The sequence below is a fragment of the Wolffia australiana genome, chromosome 1 (genome assembly GCF_029677425.1).
Source record: "Wolffia australiana isolate 7733 chromosome 1, ASM2967742v1".
Lineage (NCBI taxonomy): Eukaryota > Viridiplantae > Streptophyta > Magnoliopsida > Alismatales > Araceae > Wolffia > Wolffia australiana.
The window spans coordinates 26,138,123-26,161,803 of NC_135835.1; the positions used below are offsets into that span (position 1 = coordinate 26,138,123).

General features: G+C 37.3%; 2 protein-coding genes across 2 annotated transcripts; one reads left to right on the forward strand and one right to left on the reverse strand.

The window, feature by feature from the left end:
* Window positions 1-5,750: 5,750 nt before the first annotated feature.
* On the forward strand, window positions 5,751-9,873 carry TTN9 (titan9). Its single transcript, XM_078592221.1, has 9 exons — window positions 5,751-5,838; window positions 6,135-6,182; window positions 6,339-6,408; window positions 7,587-7,644; window positions 7,719-7,780; window positions 8,070-8,311; window positions 8,728-8,761; window positions 8,838-8,966; window positions 9,595-9,873. Exons 2-9 carry the CDS (start codon window positions 6,135-6,137, stop codon window positions 9,783-9,785), a joined length of 834 nt encoding a protein of 277 aa, XP_078448347.1. The 5' UTR covers window positions 5,751-5,838; the 3' UTR covers window positions 9,786-9,873.
* A 2,815-nt stretch (window positions 9,874-12,688) lies between these two features.
* On the reverse strand, window positions 12,689-13,353 carry LOC144712676 (AIG2-like (avirulence induced gene) family protein). Its single transcript, XM_078586940.1, has one exon. The coding sequence runs from the start codon at window positions 13,207-13,209 to the stop codon at window positions 12,760-12,762; it is 450 nt and encodes a 149-aa protein (XP_078443066.1). The 5' UTR covers window positions 13,210-13,353; the 3' UTR covers window positions 12,689-12,759.
* Between the last annotated feature and the right edge of the window lie 10,328 nt (window positions 13,354-23,681).

A 23,681-nucleotide genomic window follows, 5' to 3' on the forward strand; every position in this document is an offset into this window, starting at 1 on the left:
ACGGGCCTCGTCAATGAGACGGAGGAGATTCGACGTGTCGAGGATTGCGTGGATACGTCTAGAGGTTTCATACTTGAGCAACTCGACTCGTCTCACTCTGGGATCGAAGAAATCATGGATGTAATCCGTGCAAAGGTACTTCGTTTCAATATTATTAATGATATCGTTTGATTCACAAATGTCTTTCGCTGCATATTGTTTCGATTTCTTCATCCACATCTAGGCTTCTAGAACCCAACATTTGATTCATGTCCCGGTTGTATAAGTGACCCACTGACTTGAGACACCAATGACCTCATGAATGGACAACTACATTTTGACTATAACTTACGAGTCTCTAATCATGGGATTGAAACAAGTCATATCTCGGATGCAGTAAGAAGCTTACAGAGACGATTGAGTAGTCAAGACAGGATCATCCACCCTCGGTATAAGAGGAGATTGACTCAAGCTAATCCATGCCTGGGTAGTGAGTATATAGCAGAATATTTTTACTAGTAATGCATGTTACTCATCGATACTAATTGAATGATGGATTAGGGTTTGAGATAAACCATATCCTAAGTTGTTCAAGAGTCTGGAACCCCAACAGTAATCGACGGTGGTAAAAGTTACATGAAAGAGTTCAAACACTACTGGGTATCTTCTAGAGCACGAGGTGTAGCATGGCACCCCAAGGGTTGGAAACTTAACCTATCAACTGGATTGAATCAATTCTTAGTTAATTAATCTTTATGTTTTTATAGTTAATTAATAAGGTTCGACAATAGCTGTTATTGGGTTACTAAAGTTATTAACTAGAATGATACATGGGCCTAGAGGGTCACACACATAAGGTCATAAGGGCATTGGTGGATGTATTTTACTTTGTAGGGTTTTGATAAAAACTTAAATAAAATATAGCTAGGGAAAGGGCTCTCATTTCAAGCAGCTTGGCAAGCCAGATTTGAGAGCCCCTCCCCTTTCTCCGCTATCTTCTCCACTCAAGTGAGGAGAATGTCTTCATGGTGAGAACATCTTAAAGAGTTTCAAAGAGAGTTGAAGAATAAGAGGTGGAGATCTAAGCGCCAAGTGACTGTGTGGAAACTTCTAGAAGTGGGGAACGTGAACAGCTTCAGAGCAATCTCAGAGCGACAAAGTCAAGGGTGAAACAAGTTCCCCACAAGGTACATTTGATGTATGTTTTCAAAGATCGATTAACACACTTACGCATCCATGAAATCATGCTTTCCATGGATGAATCGAGGCACATAAGCAACATGTACGTTGATGTCCTTCTCAATTATCCTTTGAATAAGAATATTCATAGTACGTGCTTAAAGACTAGTGATCTCCGTATTACGATCTCATCATAATTCACTAAGTCTGATCATGTATTCATGTACTTCATTATAAGCATCACACATATTCATACTATAATGAATATGTTCTACAAATAAACATGGAACGAGATATGGAATGTGTGCTTGACTTGATGGCGACATATATTTCCATCAATAATATTATCAATTCAAGTTCAAACTTATCCATTGATTTTTAGACTCTGACATTGAAGGTAAACAATGACACATTGGATGTGTTGACCAAGTCAAAATATGATGACCTAGAGTTGACCTAACCATTTAATGGCATGGAAATTTCCAAGAAAATTGTGTGCCTCTAATCAAGTTATCAAAATGACTTTTTTTCTCCATTGTGTTAGGTACACTCGTCTAGAACCATTTTATCATATGTTGAAAAAATTTTGGCAAAGAGAACTCATGCACTTGCTTTCAACATTCTTATTGATCAATAAGAATGGTTCTAAATCTTACATGTTTCACGACCCTTGTGAGAGAGAAATTTTTTACCAAAATAGTAATTTCTTATCTTATATATAATTTTTTAGTATGATGAATAATTGAAAATGGGATTATCAAAAAAATTATTCACAATAGTCTATCTTTTCCTCACTTTATCTCCTTACTGATAAAAGTACAACGTTAATGTTACTATCATTGTAATTTTAATTTGACTAAATCAAAAAAATTTGCTAAAACAAAAACTAAAGTAAATTTTTATAATGAGTTTGTGGTCATCTCCCCAGAGACTATCTTTTAGAAGTTGATCTAATATTTGAGTTAGGGTGATGGAGAATTTTAGATGATAATTAAGGGTAGTTAAATATATTAGTTTTAGTTGAGTAATGGAAGTAATACCAATAAAGATAGTGAAAATAGCAGAATAAAAGTAATAAATATGTGGGAGGAAGTATTAAATGGATGATAATGAAGAATGCAATAATAAGGAATAGTAAATGGTAAGACGAAGAACTAGAGAAAGAAAGAGATAATATAGGATATAATTTATATCTATTTATAGATATTAGAGAAAAGAAAGTAGGGTAATGAATAGAATTGATGGTGTTATAATTAAGGATGATGTTAATGTAGGTACTGGAATAAGTGTATAAGATGAGTAAGATAGAGATAATAATAAAATGCTACTCTTCATAGAAGATAGGAAGACTATTTATCTAATTAATAGAAAGTTATATGTAAGATAATACATGTATATAATAATTATGGATGTTAATATTTAGTTAAATAGGGAATGAGATTGTTTTCTTTTAGAAAGATGTGAGAAGTTAATTAATAGGAGTATTTATTTTATTAAAAAGTAAGGAGAAGAATTAAGAAGAAAGGGATAAGAATTATGATAGATAGGGAAAATGAAGGATTATTTATTAAGATATAAACTAATGGAGGAGAGAAAGTCAAAGCATATATATATATATGTTAGACTTTTGGAGTAAGAGAGGTAGGTTTGAGAGTATGTACTATGTAGTTTATAAGAGTTTATTTAATTGGATATAGAGCGGAAGGTTAAGAGAACTTATATAGGATTAAGACAAAGATTCACGGAGAAACTTGTACCATAATGCTCTGATTTGAGCGGTGGACGATGGGGCACCATTCACCGCCCCCTGACTTTGGTGTATATCTCTGTCACTCTTCTCCGTGCTGGTACGTGTTTAGTGTGTCCTAGAGCTCTTCTAGTGCCATCCCAATCATTGTAAACAATTAGATGGGTGCCACACTCCTCTCACTTGCGCCGTTGGAAGGGTCTCTTTCGTCATGAGCTTTTAAGTCTCTGAGACGATAAAAGAATTAGGGTCGAGGCCCCTTTTTAGTCTCTGAGATGAGCTTCAACGGTCGTGGATAGGATGGAGTGGCCTTGGGTTCTCCAGGAGCCGTTGGATAGCTTATCGAGGTCCCCCATGGCCGAAAATCATTGTCTGGCCGATGATGTCGATGGCCAAGGGCAGAGATGGACAGAACTGCCCTTGGTCATATGATCTACATCTTATGGAGTCCAACAACTGCAATTAAATCCTTGAAGTTTGGTGTACCCCCAACTACATTGGCATCCTCGTCAGTTGGCCTTGTCACCCCTTTCTGTGATTTTTATTCGCTCGTTGAGGGTCCTGCCATCCTCATCAGTGATCGTGACCAATCAAAAGCCTAAAAGAAAGAAATAAAGAAAAAATAATAGATCGAAGAAGATCTCATTTCTAATTCTTGTTTCTAATTTTTGTTCGGCCGATCCAGTGCGAATCTTTAAAACAAATGTTACATATATCCCATATCAAAAAATGCTACATAAATAACTGCTATATATTGTTGGGTTCTAGAGGCCTAGATGTGGATGAAGAAATCGAAATAATATGCAGCGAAAGATATTTGTGAATCAAACGACATCATTAAGACTATTGAAACGAAGTACCTTTGCACAGATTACATCCATGATTTCTTCGATCCCAGAGCGAGACGAGTCGAGTTGCTCAAGTATGAAACCTCTAGACGTATCCACGCAATCCTCGACACGTCGAATCTCCTCCGTCTCATTGGCAAAAATCGCCCTTCAAAGTTCGAAAATGATATAAATACTTTTTTTTCTCTTATAAATATACTTTTTTTCCTTAGAATAAATACATTTCCTCTTCAAATAAATCTCAGAAAAATCCTAAAAATTCGTAAAAAACTCTAGAAAATTCTAGAAAATTCACTCATTCATCCCCATGCTGATAAATCTCGAAATTAAATATTAAAATTGCCATTTTCATTCAAAAATAGTTATTTCGAGCTCCAATAAATCCTTTAAAATTCATAGAATTAACAGAAAATTAGGGAAAAATCAAAAATCACTTGAACACAATATTTTAATGTAAATATATGATATCAACCCCATTTTATGCTCTTTTAGTGCATAAAATTGTGCTAATAACATGAAATAAAGACCAAATTTTGGGTGTTATCACTCGTCCATATGCGGATGGCTTGAGAATTAGTGCTCTGTGTGGTTCGGCTGTTTAGCACTTCAGAAAAACCATTTTTAAAAAATTCCCTCATTTACTACTTCCATCAACTTTCACTTCATTCCTGCAAAAAATAAACCTACATACTAGAGTGAACATTAAACTCATTCAATTAAATATATTTTTAACACATTTTTTCTATGAAAATAATTGGACTTCCAAATCATGCAAAAATTACATTAAAATGTATTGTTTACCAAATGCTCCATTTAATGTATGAGATAAAAGTTTTGTAAAGATGAAGGTAATATTAGCAGAGTGATGCCAAAATGTCTTTAAAATATGTACAATTGCATGCCTCATTTTGGGTTTATCACCTACTCCTTTGAGAAGATAGAATTTGGCACTCATTTTTAGTCTCTAAATCTGCTTTCTATCTATACGAAAACATTCATCCTCGTGGGAAGATAAAATTATATTTATTTATCTTAAACAATTTTGAAAGTATTTCTAACTTTTCCAGGTGTTAAGTGGAAAATTAGTGAGACACATAGTAGGTCATGAGTAACATGAGTGAGACAATTTTGCTTAATCCTTAGGAAAGGATTTGGATTCCCAGTTTTGATTGGCATGAGTAACACAAGGAATTGTCTTAATATTATAAAAACTGGTTGGAAACACATCTAATCTCATATATCAAGTAACTTTAATGCATAAACTTAGATAAACTATGAGGATGCGAGGAGTTAAAATTTCATTCAAAAGGCGTTTAACTAAGGGCATGCAAACAAGAGTTAGACATATTAAAATCTCATCATCTTTTATAAAGGATTCAGAACCTCCGCCTATCCGGTGACTGAGCTGGGCATAGCTAGCGGCATAGGAGCCTACTCGATGTCAGCGCCTTTGCTGCACTGAAGTAATCCAATATTTGGTTTCACACATTGACCACTTCTCTGTTCATTTCCAATACTGATCGTGAAACACCATGTCTGGAATTCAAAGTGAAATTTTTTATCCACATGTTCGTAGTCATCACGGAAAAAAAGGGTCTGTTAAGAAAGAGATTATTACCCTGGAGCTCGTCCCACTCTTGATATTACTGGAACAAATCTACACTAAAAGATAAACAAATTGTGTATACCCCTTTTAAAACACCCTTCGTTCTTAGGGTTTCTAAATCCACAATGATACCAAATAGGAGAGTGAAAATTAATACTGAGCCAAGAAGATATCTTATATGATTATGAGATTAATAATCAAATTTTGACCTTGCATAACTTCAAAACAAGAGCAGTGACTTTTTATTTACTGATGAGTTGATGAATTTTTGTCTGAAAAGTTGTAATCAATTCTTGGCAAATGAGTTGGGCTCTTGTTCATTTTTTGAATTGGGCTTTTTTCTGGAATTTGAAGGGCCCTACAAAATTCAAAACAGGGAGTGAGAGAGCAAGAGTGCTTACAAGCACAGTTCCTCGACCGGGGATTCGATTTCTTCCCGCGCGCTGCAGCAGATCGACGATACCCACTTCAATCCCAGGGTTTGTGCGAATTGGGTTCATGTCAATTTGGCATTTTTCTTGATTTTTAGGATCATTCTCTTCGATCTTGGACGGGGTTGCCGCATTTTTGTTTGTTCATTTTTAGCATCTGATTGTCCTTTTGCCGACTCATTGCTTCGTTCGGTTCATCTCACATGGGGAGTTTTCTTGATCTGGGGTAAAATTCATTGTAACGCGTTAGCTTTGGGGAAACTTCGATTTGACGAGGGTAGCGGTAGTTTTTTTGCTCATTTTTAGCCGCTGGTTGCCATTATCGGCCATATTTCGTGTTGCAGATGGAACGGCTTCATACGAGGCTCTACGAGAAGTATAGGAACCTCAAGGTTGGCCTTCGTTTATCTTACCTGGTCTCTCTTCCTTTTTTTTTGAAGGTTTTATTCATAAGAAAATAATGTTCGACGATACCCCTTCCGAGTTTTTGGATATTCTCTGAATTCCATGCGGTTAATTTTGATTAATTTTGAGCTGAGAATCTACAGAAACGGCGGCTATCAGAAGCTTCCGAATGCAATGCCAAAGTGCAAGGAGAATTCGAGAAGTACCTTACAGGTAATCTTTTCTTAATTTAGTTATTTTTTTATCATTTTACTAGTACGGGGTTCAATTTTTTAGCGATTGAGAGATGGTTTCTTCTACCAATGAACAAGTTATCATTCAACGAGTTAGTTTTTTTACTTGATAAACTATTCCAGGTTCTAAATCTACCCACTAAATTCTGCTTTTGATACTATCCCCGACCCTAAAAATAAAGGTAGGCCCTTCCAATAAAGAGTAAGCAAGAATATGTAACCGTACAAGGACAATTTTGTCAAGTTTAGGGTGAAAGGAAGGAAACAGGAGTTGTGATAGTATGAGAGATGATCTCTATGATAGGGTTTTTGGGTATTGGAGATGCTCTCTATAATTGTATAGGTGCCGATCTGGGCCTGTACTGTCTATGTATCGACTCTATTCTTCGTCTCGTTCTCAATCTATCAAACTTCAGTTCTCTCTTTCAATAATCTTTCCTCTCAATGGAGACAATGACAATTTCATCATCATCCTCGTCACAAAGTGAAAATGACGATTTCATCCATATTGTGATTATGATGCCATGGTACGTTTGTAATTGTCACATAGTGACATGGGCCAATGGTTCGTCAGCCCAGGATGAACAGGACCCATGTCAACATACAAGAGCCCTCGTAATTGTGTGACAATTTCAACCATGTCGAGGAATCGTTCACATGATATGGAGGAAATTGCCATTGTCACTCTGTGATGGGGATGCCGATGATGAAATAGTGATGATGAGGTTAATGATTTCATCATTGACATCCTAGACAAAAATGGGTGAGGATGATGAGTTTGTTATCATCATCATCTTGGTGTAAACAAGTGATAAGGATTATGATGACTTGTCAATGTCCACGTTTCATCCTCAACAAAGACATGATGCCATAGCGAAGGTGGCCATTGCAAAAGAGGGGACTGCGAGAAGGTTGTCGCAGTGGCTGACCAGCGATGGAGGGAGGAGGTGGAGAGTGTACTCAACCTTCGATTGTCCGCGTCATCGTCTGCTGTTAAAATGATGATTGTCTTCTTCTAGAGGAATCGACGATGACGACTTAGTCTTTGTCATCCTGGTGTCATCAAGCGACGAGGACGATGATGACTGGTCCTTTGCTTCTTTTCCTTTTGTGTTTTATTTTCCATTTATGACCCTGATGTTACTTTTCTTCGTGCAGCCGTGGAGAGTATGATCGAGGATTTGAAAAGTGAAAATAACGAGTTGCACCAAAAAATGTACGTATAATTCCTAGCAATGCATTCTCACACCTCGTCGCTTGAAATTTACTTGCGGAGGACATCTATGATAGATCTTCATTGGAGGACTCTCAGGCTGAGTACCAGCAGAACTTGATGGAAGAGCATCGAAAAGGTAAGAATTGGAGCTTTAATTTATTCTCCCTATGCACTAGTTTCCTTGTAAGGATTTTTTTTCTGAGGAAGGTGGCTGGCGTTTCTATAAAACCGAGAAACTTGATCAAGTAGGACTATCACTTAAAAGTGAGACCTTGATCTGCTCACACATCGAGCTCAAAACACATTAACTCTTTGCATTATATTCATAATGCATTCCCCCTCTAATTTTGGTTTATATACGCAAAGAATTTGATTTATCATTTTTCATATTTTTCTCATCTTAACCGTGTATGCTCTTTTTGTAGTGGAGGAGCTTGCTAATGAAGTTGAGAGGCTTCGTAGTGTGGCATGTGCTGAGGGGCATCAAAATATCCGATCGCAGGGTGATGAATTTCTCACACTAGCGACCCCACTTAATGTTTGCGCAGATGGGATTCTGGAAACGACTGATACGAGAGTGGAAAGTTTGCCCGCTCATCCCAGTGCAAGTTCACCAAACACAACAGCTGCATCTCCACTTCATGATTCAAATGAGGATAATCCCACGGTATCCCCGAAAGCCTATTACATTAATCATTTATTTGTTATTTATTTTTCCTTATTTTCTAGTATCATCTATAAAAGTAGAATATTCATTCCACGATATTATTTAGTTATTTATTTTATTATATTCAAACTATTCAATTAGTATTATATCTTATAAAAAGAATGAGTTTTATAGGTATCTTTCGATTTATATAAGTTACATTACGCATAGTTCTTTTATGAATGATGAAATTAAATATTTTTAAAGAAGTACTAATATAAAATTGAGACATTGCATTTTTAAAATTTAAAGTCAGGTTAATTTATTTAAATTAAAGTCTAGTTATTTTACAATTTTTATTTCTCTCTTTTCGTCATTTAATTATGATTTTTATTTGCTGTTTTGACTGCATTGGCCATAATGGCGGAGGTTCTCAGCCAGATTGCAGCGTCAGGAAGACTAGCAAGAGTGGTTGGTGATCTCCAGTTATTTGTTTTCTTCAATCTACTTTTTTTTAATTTCGCAGTAATATATGAAAATTTTTCAGGAGATCCAACAGAAAATGATAATGCGATGAGCATTTATCAAATGCTCATAGAGTCCTTGGTTGGGATGAAATTCTCGGTGGAGAAGCAAGCGGATAATACACACCTTTCTTTTACTCACCAATCGAGTGGTATGTCATTATATCAGATTTACCTTTGTCATGAAAAATGTGCTTTATTGGGCAGTTACCGCTTTGTTGGGTGACCGCCTTAAATAACTTTTCAAAAAAAGTATGTAAAAGGTGCTTTATAAAAAAATGTGAAATAATTGCTAATTAATAGAAAATGTGAAATATTTCTCCATGAAATATGAAATATTTGCTTATAAAAGAAAATGGTGTGGTACATTTTTTGTATGCGCCTTACTCTAGCTTATCGATCGAGTGAGATTCTTCTCAATCTCTGAGTATCTCTTTCATGAAAATGTGCCCAGAAAAAGAAAATCTGCAGTAATCATATGTTACCTGATATAATGTGCTTTCGAGATTACGCACATTTTTTTTACGTTATCCTGTTTCTCCATTGATTTTCACCAAATGATAATTTTTCAGCAATGAAACAATGACACCTATTTTCTCTTCTCCCGCTTCTCCATACATTGAGCTTCAACATGAATGCCAATTAGCAGTTGTTCATCTCATTCAAATGGATATATCTTTTACAAAAATAACCAATCTCTCTTTTTAGTCTAAACGTGGGTTCGTTTTCTATTGGATAATTCTAAAAATGAGGACAAAAAACTGAGAGAAAGGTTTGTAGGCTACAGCTTCACATTGACGTGGCTGAGGGAAGGAGACGACGACGAGGGGGAGCTCCTCTACAGGGTTTCTTCCCTTGGAACGATTGAGAATGTGGCTGTGGACTGGATGAAGGAGGAGCTGCTCTTTACCTTGTCCATGTGTCATTCTTTCTTTGGCCGGATTTCTAAGGTTCTTGGGAGATACGCTTAATCCACACTCTTCAGGGAGAATACTAATTGGTGCTATCGCTGGTACTGTTTCATTGCACTCTGTCTGTTAATTTAAATATAATTTATGATCCCTACCTCTCATATATTTATCATGCTTACCATATCCTGATATATTTTCACTATCAATGCTTTGCATTTTTTTGAGGAAGTTGTATTAGAGGCATGTTTAGCTCTTCTAGATTACTGTATTGTTTGTATATTGTGAAGATGTGAGTAACTGTTTAATCATTTAGAAAGGAATCATTTTCAAGGAGAGGCGGGTTGAGTTATTCCTGTTTTAAATTTCACAATCATTGAGCTGGAGACGCAGGGTAACTTGATGCGCTGGCTTGTCTGACACAATTAAAACATGAGTATAGAGGGTCATGAAGAGAAAGAGTGGGATTTTTTTGGGAAATGCAATATTGGGGTCCTCTATATGATTATTTTGCTTGGAGTGATTCAGTAAAATCATATCTCCATCATTTAGTTTTTCAGATGAGTTCTTAATGAGTAGAATGTGATATGATTTACCATGATTATAGCTCACCGGTTTTGTGGCTTTGGGAATATTATGATATAATGTATACTTTTCGTGGTTTTGACTTTCTCAGCATACTTGAGAAGGTGAACATACTCTTCAGAGTAGCAAATAATTTGCTTCTGATGTAGAGTGGTCGTATTTGAAATTACTTAATAAGTACCTTCATTAATTTTCTTCAAAAACAGTAGATTCATTAATCAAAATAAGAGAAAATTACTTCCAAAATTATTTACCATGTATTTACCAATAAGCGACTGGTTGTGAGATATGTAAATCACATAATGGTGGTTTAAATTAGGTGATGTCTGAATTGAACTACTTTTCCTTAAATTTCATTCTCACTAAGTGCTAAAATTTATGTCTGGACAATCTTATAATATAAGAGTGAGAGAGGGATGTTGAAATGTTCATGATATCCATAGTCTAGCCTTCAGTAAATGGGTAACATAACCAAGGCAAAGACTACACGATTTCAATTCATTTTGCACCACATACTCAAATAAAGAATCTCCTCCAAGTATTTCTCACATTATGAATTGAATGTGCCCTGAAATCCAACCTGAAGTTTCTTTAGATGGAAGCCCAGTTCCATTCAAAAGAATGTCTATACAATAGTCATTATACCTAAAATCCAATCGGTATTCCAGTTACAATAGTTCAAAAGAATGACTATAAGATCATCTCAAAAACCAAATTTAAAATCTTTAGAAGTCAGGTTCTGATTCTCAGCCAAAAAATATCACCAATTAGTTTCCACATTTTTGTTTATTTAATCAGATAATTTTTTAAATTATTCACCTACCGAAAAATTGAATCATCGTTAAAAAACACATCGGATTTTCAAACGACTGATCAAAGTACTCCAATTATTCTGTTCGAATTTCCAAAATCCAGTTGTTTCACTTCTCATTCTTTGAACATAACTTCAACATCGGCTGCAACAAATTGTCTGGAAGCAACAAGCACCATTAAATAATTTCCTGAAACAATAATTCATTGATATGTAGCAATCAGTCCCCCAATTTTTCATTTCTAACCGGAGATGGATATAATTTGAGACAGTTGAAAGTTAGATCTTGTAGAATTTGTCTTCTGATCATGCAATAAAGCCATTAATTCAACAGTGAGGTCTCTAATTTCCTTCATCAGTATGAACTCAGAAACCCAAAAGATGAAGAAGGAAAAATACTTAACAATCAAACTCTTAAAGAACATAGTAGGCAATTGCAACTCATTCAGGAGACAGTTGCAGGTTCTTCAGCTTTCATAAGAGAGAACAAATTCTTCTTTTTTCCTTTTCCTTTTTCTTAAGTTGAGTCAGAGATAGGTGATAAGATTCTGAAACTATTTTTTTTAAAGATTAACAGGCATGCATGCACTTTTTTCCCAATTTCTGATTCATAAAATCTTTCACCAAAAAAATATTCATCTGCGTATTTAACCACTGAAAAATGTAGGCAATCAATAACTGGTCATTTTCAGCGTATTATATAAACAATGTTCACGATATATAAGCTTAAATTTCTCACTTGACATTATTTGATCCCACGCATTACAGTCTTCTCGGAAAAATAAAGAATATTATTTTTTATTTTATGTATTCTTTAAGTGCGTAACAGAGAGGTGGCCAGTCTTGAACAAAAGGGTTTTCTTCAGAGGATTCTGATCTGAAGTAGCCTATCTTTTCCTTTTTAAAGATTAAGAATCATGCATGAACATTTTTCCAACTTTGATTCATGAATCGTGCATTAAACCATAAATTCATCTGCATATTCAACAGTAGATAAATGCAATCAAGAAACCAGAATTCAACTAAAATCCCTCACTGGTCTCCATTTGATCTTGATGCATCATACTCTTCTCTGAAAAAAGAAGACATTCTTACTTTTTTCCTTTCTTCTTTAAGATTGAGAGACATGCATTCAATTTTGTCCAGTATTTGGTTCATGAACCTTTCAAGAAAACAATTATTCAACTGTACATTCAACCACAGAGAATTGCAGGCAAGAAATAAGCGTTCATTTGCAGCGTATTACAAGAAAAAGAAATGTAGACGATGAATAAAATTAATACACTCTCTGGAGATAATTTGATCACAATGCATCATACACCGCTCTGAAAAGGAAGAAACTATTCTATTTTCCCCCCACTTTTTTTTCTCTGAGATGAAGAAACACGCATGCAGTTATTTTCCAATTTTTCGATTCATGAATCTTGCATGAGCATAATAATTCATCTGCAAATTTAACCTTTCTAATGATTCGGTCCCAATGATCTTGATGAACTATCTCTAAAATTATTACTCAAGAACCTTGAGTGAGAACAATAATTCATATGCTAATTAACCGCGGAGAGATTCAAGCAAGAAAAAAACTTTTCATTAACAGCGGATTATCAAAACAATGTGAACAATATATAAAAATCAAAGTTCTCACTGAACACCATTGGATCCAGATGCATCATACTCTTCTCTAAATTCCTTCACCGACTTCAAATACTCCTCAACATACTTCTTCCTCCATTCATCAAAATCCCACTCTCCCTCCAATCTCGGATCATCCTTCTGAGACCAAACATACGCAAAAGATTGCAACATTCTAGGCTGATTCTGATCCATCAAAGAGACTTCCACAACGCTTCTATCATACTCAAAATCTTCAAAAGCATCAAGAACACGCAGATCAGGATCTGTGATTCCGAACAAGACCTTTCCCTCTACTTTCTTGTTCTTCTCAGGAATAATCGCAGGATAAGAACACCCATTAACGCTAAACCTGCGATAATCGCGTAGAACAGCCGGAGAAGAAGAAGGATTGCGGTTGAGCAGGATGCGAACTACTTCACTTTCCAGAAGGGTGCCGTAGACGAAGACGCTCGCCATGAACACAGAATCGAACAATGAGGAAGAAGAAGAAGAAGAAAAGTTGAAGACTTTGATGATAAGAACTGAAGAAATTGTTAAAAATCAAATCTAGATAAAGAAAGTAAACGAAAGTGTATCAAAATACTTCTAAATCCAGTGAAAGCCATGTCCATACTATCATGTAAATAACTTAATAGCATAGGGTTATAGCTATATAGATGAAGCTTGATTAAATAATGAAATCTACTAAATCAGAACGTTTATCATTACAATTAGGGAAAGGCACGTCCGGGATGGAACTCCCGGAAGTGACCGGACGGATGACAATCCGTCACGTTCACGTCACCGTCATGGTTTGCGGCGTCCCCTTCACCGGACGGTGTCACCGTCATGTGTGACGGGAAAAACAACTATGCGGAGGAGAGAATTAAAGGGGCATATCTCCAATTATCTTTGGACGGACATCCTTTTGCACTCGTGAATTAATGCAGGGATTTTTCCGCAAAATGCCAAGAAATCGAGTTAACGATACCAAGTGGCAAAATCTCGGCTGTCGAAAAGCTTAGATCTAACGATTTTAAGCTTTTTGGGTCATTTTTAAAAATCCGTCACGACCGTTCCCTCGCGTCACTCGTCCGAGGCCCTCCGTCACCATCACGTCACCGTCATGCCCAGTTTCTCCTTCGTCACCATCACCGTCACCGTCAGGACCCCTAATTTCGTCACCGTCACAGTCACATCATCTGTCACGTTGCCGTCACCGTGACGTGTGACGTAACGGATGATGGCTGCCGTTCCCTAATTACAAGAACTAAAATTGAATGCTTTCATGATAGAGCAGGGGAAATGGTAAAAAATTGTAGAGAGAGAATGTGTTGAAAAAGGGTATTAAAAATCCTTATAAATCCAGTGTAATCTATATACTGATACGCATATTTCACTGTACATGAATATTCACATCAAAATAGTGAGGTGTACGATAGAGTTATATTGACATGGATGCACATAGATCTATGTCATAGGATCAAAGCTTAGGAAAGATGAAGCCTCATTAAATAAACAAAAGCTAGTATATCAAAATGTTTATGATTAGAACAAAAGGAGATGCTTATTATGTCGTCGTTAAGCCAATCACACTTCCATGATTTATTTTAGTTTGTTGAAATGAATATGTATTCATTATCATTCTTGTGTGTTTTTTATAATAAAGTCCATGAATACATGCAATGACTTAGACAATTATGATGATATTATAATTCATTGATCACTAGTCTTCAAGCTTGTATTCTAAATAATCCTATTCGTTAAACACTTGAGACTTGCATCGAGTAATCTGGATAGAATATCCCTATTTGGTCCTACTTATAGGATAAGTATGCCTGATCGTGTGGCCATTGGTGTAGATACACTAAGGACATACGATGGGTGCTATTTATAGAAAGTGTTCACTGAAGTTATCATTTTGAATCCCCTAATGGTTTTACACCTAAGCATTAATGAGGTTGATTCATATCACCATTGTCTAGGTGGTTTTTGGACTTGAGACACCAAGGACATCTTGTGTATGGACGGCCCTGTTTTGATTAAGGCCTACGAGTTCCTAACCATGATTCAAACATATCTTAGCTAAGAAAACAAAAACCACACCAAGGTGAATGAGCAAACAAGATGGGAACATTCACCCTCGGTATAAGAGGAGTTAGACTCAAGGAAGAAGATGCATCAAATCCTTGGCCATATTGGATGGGATCTTCAAGTAAGAAGATGCATCAAATCCATGGTCGTAGGGATATTGGAGAAGTTTTTATTTAATGGTTCCTATTAAGCATGAGTACTAGCTATATGAAAAATACTCTTAAGTCATACTTTAAAGTCATTCAACACTCCCGCACATACAAAGAATGATAAATATATAGTGATTTATGAAAGACAAGGTTCCACAAAAGAGTTCAAACATTAATCTAGATATTCTTGAGCATGAGGTGTAGCTTCGCACCCCACGAGCTGGAAACTTAACATATCGATTGAGTTAAAATAATTTATATGTTGATATAGTTAATTAATAAAGTTAGTCAATAATATTATTGGGCCTTTAAAGTCATTAGATAGAATTATTTATGGACTGAGTGGGCCACATGCATAAGATTAAAGGACATTAGTGATGGAAATATATGTGGCTGGCAAGCCAATTTCACATTCCACATTTCGTTCCATGTTCATTAATACAATGTATTCATTATAGTGCACGTGTGATGCTTATAATGAAGTCCATGAATACATGATCGGACTTGGTGAATTATGATGAGATCGTAATACGGAGATCACTAGTCTTTAAGCATGTGTTCTAAACATTCCTAGTAGAAGGATACGCGAGAAGGACATCAAAGTATCCGGATAGAATAGCACTATCTAGCCTCACTCATATGATGAGTATGGCCGGTCCCGTAGCCATTAGTGTGGCGACACTAAGGATAGATAGTGGGTGCTCTTTCGTGAAAAGAGTTCACTGTATTGATCCGTACGAATCCCTGAATGGTATTATACCGAACTGTCAATCATGTTGATTCACATCACAGTTGTGTAAGTGGTTCTTAGACCTGAGACACCAAAGACGTCTTGTGGACGGACGGTTGTACTTTGGCTATGGCCAATGAGTCTCTAATCATGGGATTCTAAACGATCTTAGTTCGGGTGCATCAAGAAGTTCACGAAGATTGATTGAGTGATCAAGATGGGATCGTCCACCCTTGGTATAAGAGGTGATAGCTCAAGGAAGATGATGTGATGAAGACCTTGGCCAAGGCAGTGAAATATCAGAGAAGAGTTCTCTGATGATTTCGGAATGCATCAGTATTAACTCGGATGACCAATCAGGGTTTGACAGTTGACCATACCCTCAGTCGTCCAAGGAGCACCAAGTGGATGAGGGATTATATGTGCACGGTAACCAATGATGAACAGGTTCCATGAGTGACTTGATACACACTCCTTTGTATCTTCTAGGATACGAGGTGTAACTTGGCACCCCACGTGTTGGAGACTCGACCTATCAATTGGGTTAAATCGATTCGATTATAATTAATCTATATGATGATATAGTTAATTAATTTGAAAGGCCAATAAAGGTTTTTGGGCCGCTAAAGTCATTAACTAGACTTGTACATGGGTCTAGAGGGTCACACGCAAATGGTTTTTTGGACGTTGGAAGATATACTTAAGTTTTGGGGGTTTTTATGAAAAATACCCACTTAGTATAAATAGGGGAAGGCCTTGAACAAAATTCACCCAGGCCAGAATTGTTCAGAGGCATTTCCCCTTCTTCTCCCATCTCCGAACACTCCCTCTCCCTCTTCGATGTGATCGGGACGACCTAACGACGCCGAAGGAGAAAGAACGGAGCTCGTCTATGAGAAGGAGGAGATCTGACGTGCCAAGGACTGCGTGGATATGTCTTGAGGCTACACACATGAATAGCTCGACTCGGCTCACTTGGGGATCCAACAAATCATGGATGCGATTCCGCGGAAACGTACCTCATTTTAATGTTATTGTCGATGTCGTTCGATTCGTTCGTCTTCCGCTGCGAATCATTTTCAATTGTTCATCCAGATCTAGGCCTCTAGAACCCGACAATGGTATCAGAGCCAGGTTCTGCCTTGATTTGGATGAAGAACGACATCAAAATTGTCCAAAACGGAGTGCAAAAAGTTGTTTTTTGCATTGTTTTGGTTAATTCCCGTTCTGACGGCCCTCTTGTTCTGTTCTGGGCTCTCTAGAGCTTTAACAAACACCATTCAGTGGCTGAATGGGGTCTGTCCAGGGCGGAATGGGTCCCTGTTCAGCGTGAGCTCGACCCGTTGCCTTCCCATGGCGGAACCAGGCCCCATTCAGTAGAACCCGGCCACCGCAGGGAAGAACAGGGGCCCCGTTCAGTGGAACGGGGCCACCGCTAGGTGGAACGGGGTCTTGTTCAATCTGAACGGGGCCCATTCAGCGGCATCGGTTCCCCGACGGCCCAGCGGCAGTTAGAGTCGGCCTAGCAATGGTTGACCCGAGCTACGCCGGTACAGGAAGCGCATGGCCCGCTGTGGGTGCCACCTAGCGCAGACGGGTCAAACTTGATCCGCTCTAGGTGGCGCCAGCGTGGTAGGGGCCACGTAGGCACCTTGCCAGCGTGGCGGGCGCCACCTAGGTGGGCATCCCGCGTGGTGGGCGCCACCTAGGCTTGCCACCTGCCTGGCGGGCACCACCTAGGTGGCCTGCCTGGGTGGCGTGCGCCACGTAGGTGGGCCGCCTGCGTGGCAGGTGCCACCTAGGCCGAGCCCACGCCGCATGGGCGCCAATGGGGCAAAATTTTTATTTTTCATTTGGTGAAAAAGACTATTGGCCCCGCTGGCTATTGAACCCCGGTCTCTCCTTTGGGGATGGAGAGCTCCTAACCAATTGGGATTGAAATAGAAAATAGTTTAACTATATTTAGTTCCATAAAAAGCAGAATATACATTTTATGTCAAATAATTAGAAATAATTGATTTAGACATGAAATAAATTCCAAAAAATTCTGAAAAAATCAGAAAAATTATATTATTGATTTATTGATATGAAAAATTTAAATGTTAAATTTTAATGTCAAATAAATCATAAATATACATTGGAAATATTGATTTCCCTTTATTTGAGTTGAATAATTATAAAAGTTAAAAAATTCCAGAAAAATCAGGAATAATATGTATTTGATATTATTCATCAAAATAAATTAAAATTTAATTTATTTGATGTCAATAAATTTCCTTAACGTAGGGAGTACATATATATTTGGAATAATTGAATGGAATAATTTAAGAGTCAAATTACTAAATTCAATAAAATTCCTATAACCATTTTAAATTGTTTTAAATGGTTTCTCATTGATTTATTTTTCATGTATGTTATGAGTTTTAAATTTAGCAATGGTTTAATGTGATTAAATATTGCTTTAATTAAATATTGCTTTAATTTAATGTGATTAAAATTTGCTTTATATTGCATTTATTTATTTGATTGATTATTTTCAATATTATATTTTGAAATGGTGGATGGAATGAGAACCTAGAAACTCTAGATGGACCTAATGTAGGATCCCTGGAACATGTATCCAATATAGAGAGATATTGGGATTAAAATTTTGACTATGATTGATGATCAAGATACATTCACGTCCTTACACCATACACGTCACATGTATTATTCATATGTGCTAGATGAAGAAATGTGATATGAGATGTCACGTTGTGCTCCTCATGATAGCTGAGACCAAACCTAAAATCCCTCAAATTAAACTCTGAGCCGTAGCGCGAGAGTGACAAACTCAAGTGTGGTCCTCCATTATAGTCTTAGGATTCAAATCCCTTTAAGTTGGATTGGTGTAGTCAACTCCATGCTCACTTATTCAGGAGGCGGGACTAAGTACTAGTGTATGACACAAGGCCGGGGTAGAGGAACCGTGTAGTTTGGTGGGGGTACACTCCAGGATTACACACAAATCTATTTCCGTCAAGTAATGAAGGTATTGCTTAGACCAAACTCAGTGGTTGGTGGGGGTATACTCCAGGCCGCATGAGCGTTGGGGACCAAACTGTTGGATTTTAGTGGCCTAGATCTGGATGAACAAATCAAAACGATGCGCAGCAGAAGTCTTTTTGCGAATCAAACGACATCAACAAAAATATTGAAACGAAGTACCTTTGCACGGATTACATCCATGATTTCTTCGATCCCGGAGTGAGACGAGTCGAGCTGCTCAAGTATGAAACCTCTAGACGTATCCACGCGGTCCTCGACACGCGGTCCTTGGCAAAGCGAACTCATGCATTTGCTTTCAACATTCATATTGATCAATTTTTTTATTTAAACATATAATTATGTACCCCAAATAGATCGAAAAGTTATTAATAAAATGTTAAGTTGCAAATCTTACATGTTTCAAGACCCTTGTGAGAGAGAAATTTTTTACCAAAATAATAATTTCTTATCTTATATATAATTTTTTTAGTATGATGGATAATTGAAAATGGGATTATCAAAAAAATTATTCAATGGTAAGACGATAATATGCAATAATAAGGAATAGTAAATGGTAAGACGAAGAACTAGAGAAAGAAAGAGATAATATAGGATATAATTTATATCTATTTATAGATATTAGAGAAAAGAAAGTAGGGTACTGAATAGAATTGATGGTGTTATAATTAAGGATGATGTTAATGCAGGTAGTGGAATAAGTGTGTAAGATGAGTAAGATAGAGATAATAATAAAATGCTACTCTTCATAGAAGATAGGAAGGCTATTTATCTAATTAATAGAAAGTTATATGTAAGATAATACATGTATATAATAATTATGGATGTTAATATTTAGTTAAATAGGGAATGAGATTGTTTTCTTTTAGAAAGATGTGAGAAGTTAATTAATAGGAGTATTTATTTTATTAAAAAGTAAGGAGAAGAATTAAGAAGAAAGGGATAAGAATTATGATAGATAGGGAAAATGAAGGATTATTTATTAAGATATAAACTAATGGAGGAGAGAAAGTCAAAGCATATATATATATATGTTAGACTTTTGGAGTAAGAGAGGTAGGTTTGAGAGTATGTACTATGTAGTTTATAAGAGTTTATTTAATTGGATATAGAGCGGAAGGTTAAGAGAACTTATATAGGATTAAGACAAAGATTCACGGAGAAACTTGTACCATAATGCTCTGATTTGAGCGGTGGACGATGGGGCACCATTCACCGCCCCCTGACTTTGGTGTATATCTCTGTCACTCTTCTCCGTGCTGGTACGTGTTTAGTGTGTCCTAGAGCTCTTCTAGTGCCATCCCAATCATTGTAAACAATTAGATGGGTGCCACACTCCTCTCACTTGCGCGGCCGTTGGAAGGGTCTCTTTTCGTCATGAGCTTTTTAAGTCTCTGAGACGATAAAAGAATTAGGGGTCGTAGGCCCCTTTTTTAGTCTCTGAGATGAGCTTCAACGGTCGTGGATAGGATGGAGTGGCCTTGGGTTCTCCAGGAGCCGTTGGATAGCTTATCGAGGTCCCCCATGGCCGAAAATCATTGTCTGGCCGATGATGTCGATGGCCAAGGGCAGAGATGGACAGAACTGCCCTTGGTCATATGATCTACATCTTATGGAGTCCAACAACTGCAATTAAATCCTTGAAGTTTGGTGTACCCCCAACTACATTGGCATCCTCGTCAGTTGGCCTTGTCACCCCTTTCTGTGATTTTTATTCGCTCGTTGAGGGTCCTGCCATCCTCATCAGTGATCGTGACCAATCAAAAGCCTAAAAGAAAGAAATAAAGAAAAAATAATAGATCGAAGAAGATCTCATTTCTAATTCTTGTTTCTAATTTTTGTTCGGCCGATCCAGTGCGAATCTTTAAAACAAATGTTACATATATCCCATATCAAAAAATGCTACATAAATAACTGCTATATATTGTTGGGTTCTAGAGGCCTAGATGTGGATGAAGAAATCGAAACAATATGCAGCGAAAGACATTTGTGAATCAAACGACATCATTAAGACTATTGAAACGAAGTACCTTTGCACAGATTACATCCATGATTTCTTCGATCCCAGAGCGAGACGAGTCGAGCTGCTCAAGTATGAAACCTCTAGACGTATCCACGCGGTCCTCGACACGTCGAATCTGCTCCGCCTCATTGACGAGCCCCGTTCTACCTCTACCATCGTCGTTATGCCGTCCCGATCACATCGGGAGTTGAGAGGTGTCGTCCGGAGAAGGGAGAAGAAGGGGAAGGCCCATGAACAATTCTGGCCTGGGCGAATTTCGTTCATGGCCTTCCCCTATTTGTACTAAGTGGGTATTTTTTATAAAAACCCACAAAACTTAAGTATATCTTTCAACGTCCAAAAGACCATTTGCGTGTGACCCTCTAGGCCCATGTATCAGTATAGTTAACGACTCCAATGGCCCAAAAACCTTTATTGGCCTTCCAAATTAATTAACTAAATCATCAAATAGATTAATTAACGTCAGATCGGATTTAACCTAATCGATAGGTCGAGTCTCCAACATGTGGGTTGCCAAGCTACACTTCGTGTTCTAGAAGATACAAAGGAGTGTATATCAACTCACTCATGGAACATGTTCGCCATCGGTTACCGTGTCTGTATAGTCCCCTACACACTCCTAGGACGACTTAGGGTATGGTCAACTGTCAAACCCTGATCGATCATTCGAGTTAATATTGATGCATTCCGAAATCATCAGAGAACTCTTCTCTGATATTTCACTGCCTTGGCCAAGGACTTCATCACATCGTCTTCCTTGAGCTGTCACCTCTTATACCGAGGGTGGACGATCCCATCTTGACTACTCAATTATCTTCTTGAACTTCTTGATACATCCAAACTAAGACTATCTAAAATCCCATGATTAGAGACTCGTTGGCCATAGCCAAACTACAATCGTCCGTCCACAAGATGTCTTTGGTGTCTCAAGTCTAAGGACCACTTACACAACTGTGACGTGAATCAACATGATTGACAGTTCGGTATAATACCATTTAGGGATTCGTACGGATCAATTCAGTGAAGTCTTTCCACGAAAGAGCACCCACTATCTATCCTTAGTGTCACCACACTAATGGCTACGGGACCGGCCATACTCATCATATGAGTGAGGCTAGATAGTGCTATTCTATCCGGATACTTTGATGTCCTTCTCGCGTATCCTTCTAATAGGAATGTTTAGAACACATGCTTAAAGACTAGTGATCTCCGTATTACGATCTCATCATAATTCACCAAGTCCGATCATGTATTCACGGACTTCATTATAAGCATCACACGTGCATTATAATGAATATGTTCTATAAATGAATATGGAACGAGATGTGGAATGTGTGATTGGCTTGCCGGCCACAGATGTGGAATGTGGAATGTACGATCTGATATTGGAATTGGTTGCAAGTCCCATGAGATGGGTGCTCAATGATATGTATTATGATTGGTGGGGGTATACTCCAGGTCATAGTATGTGTTTTGAGATTTCGATCCCCACTAGGAGAATGTCAGTTTCTCCGCTTTCATACACGTGAGGGTTTTATAGGTTGATAAATTTTAGTGGGAGCCCTTATTGATGAATAGAACATCTACTGGAACTTTCTAGGTCTTTCATTGACCTAATCTCCTATAAACACTCTTCATCAAGTAGCCCATTAGATTGCATGTTTGATGCAACTCATCGACAAGTCGATAATTATGATGTGCTCATAGACTTGATGAGAGTCTTCAAGTCTAAAAGGTTAGTTTATGTCCTTACAAATAATTTTGATAATGGTGAAGGGATACGAGTAAAAGGTTGAAGTGAAGAGTTCACTATCACATGGTTCAATGTTAACGCACCGTCACTGAGCTGTTAGCTGTTGAGGTGGAATGAAGACAAAGAACCTAAGACCATGTAATACTATATGATAGTTATTTGGATGTGCAATCCAAGAGTCTATTCAAGGCTCACATGGTCGAGGGATCTTTTGTATATGAGGATATGCTGGAGATGATTGAAATGACAAGAGAGTGATATCTACTAGTAGAATGGTTCTCTGTTGAATTATTGTTGATCTCGTCATTCAATTCCTTCACGAATCAAACATAACTTGCTTAAAAATGTCAAAGTTGAACCTTTACAAGGTAACATCAAGATACGCCTTATTTGGTATGACCAATTGAAAGGTTTTCCATGTTCTTGAGAAGGACAAAGGAACAAAGCATGTTAAGGTATCTCTATCACAAAAGGATATAAGGAGCAACAAATTTTTACACATGTTAAGGTCACTTGAAGAGGAACTATGCGCAGTAATGCGTTAAGATTGCTCAGAGCAAGTTGAAACATATGGATGTTTTAATTGCTTAACATGTGGAAGAGATTTGATAAAATGGAAACCTGAAGTTGAGGCTACGAAGTATCGTAAAGGTTACGATGATCACTATTTGGATAGTGAACCCCAATTTTCACTTTGGAGATGTGATATCTTTGGAAGATAATTATGTTCCTATCATGAATAAGAACATCGCATCTGTTATGAACTGAATTGGATATTCCCTAACTATTGAGAACAATAGTTGTCCATTTATTTGATTGCTTTGGCATGGATAGAAAGGGAATAATTCTAGCGGATGATTATTACCATTATCTCAAAGTGATATTGCTCCTAACAAGAGTAAGAACTATGTGAAGAAAGCTCATCTTTATGAGCATACATAGTATTGATAAAAGGTAGAGAACTTAAGATGCATGGGATGCGTAATTAGTGCATTTGATTTTGAATCATTTGCTAGGTGCTAATCGTACCTTTTGGGTAAAGTACCCATCACTCCAAACTTATGAAGTGGAGAACATGTCAAGGATTTGTTGTAGTTGATACATGGGGATGTACGTTTCTAGATACCTGAAAGAGTATAAAAACTTTTCGATGTG

Bases quoted from the DNA above. Each gene is read 5' to 3' on its own strand.
- LOC144712676 (XM_078586940.1), bottom strand. From the start codon at position 13,209: ATGGCGAGCGTCTTCGTCTACGGCACCCTTCTGGAAAGTGAAGTAGTT.
- TTN9 (XM_078592221.1), top strand. From the start codon at position 6,135: ATGGAACGGCTTCATACGAGGCTCTACGAGAAGTATAGGAACCTCAAG. The intron at 7,781-8,069 runs GTAAGAATTGGA...CTCTTTTTGTAG, and splicing joins GATGGAAGAGCATCGAAAAG to TGGAGGAGCTTGCTAATGAA. The intron at 8,312-8,727 runs GTATCCCCGAAA...GGAGGTTCTCAG, and splicing joins CAAATGAGGATAATCCCACG to CCAGATTGCAGCGTCAGGAA.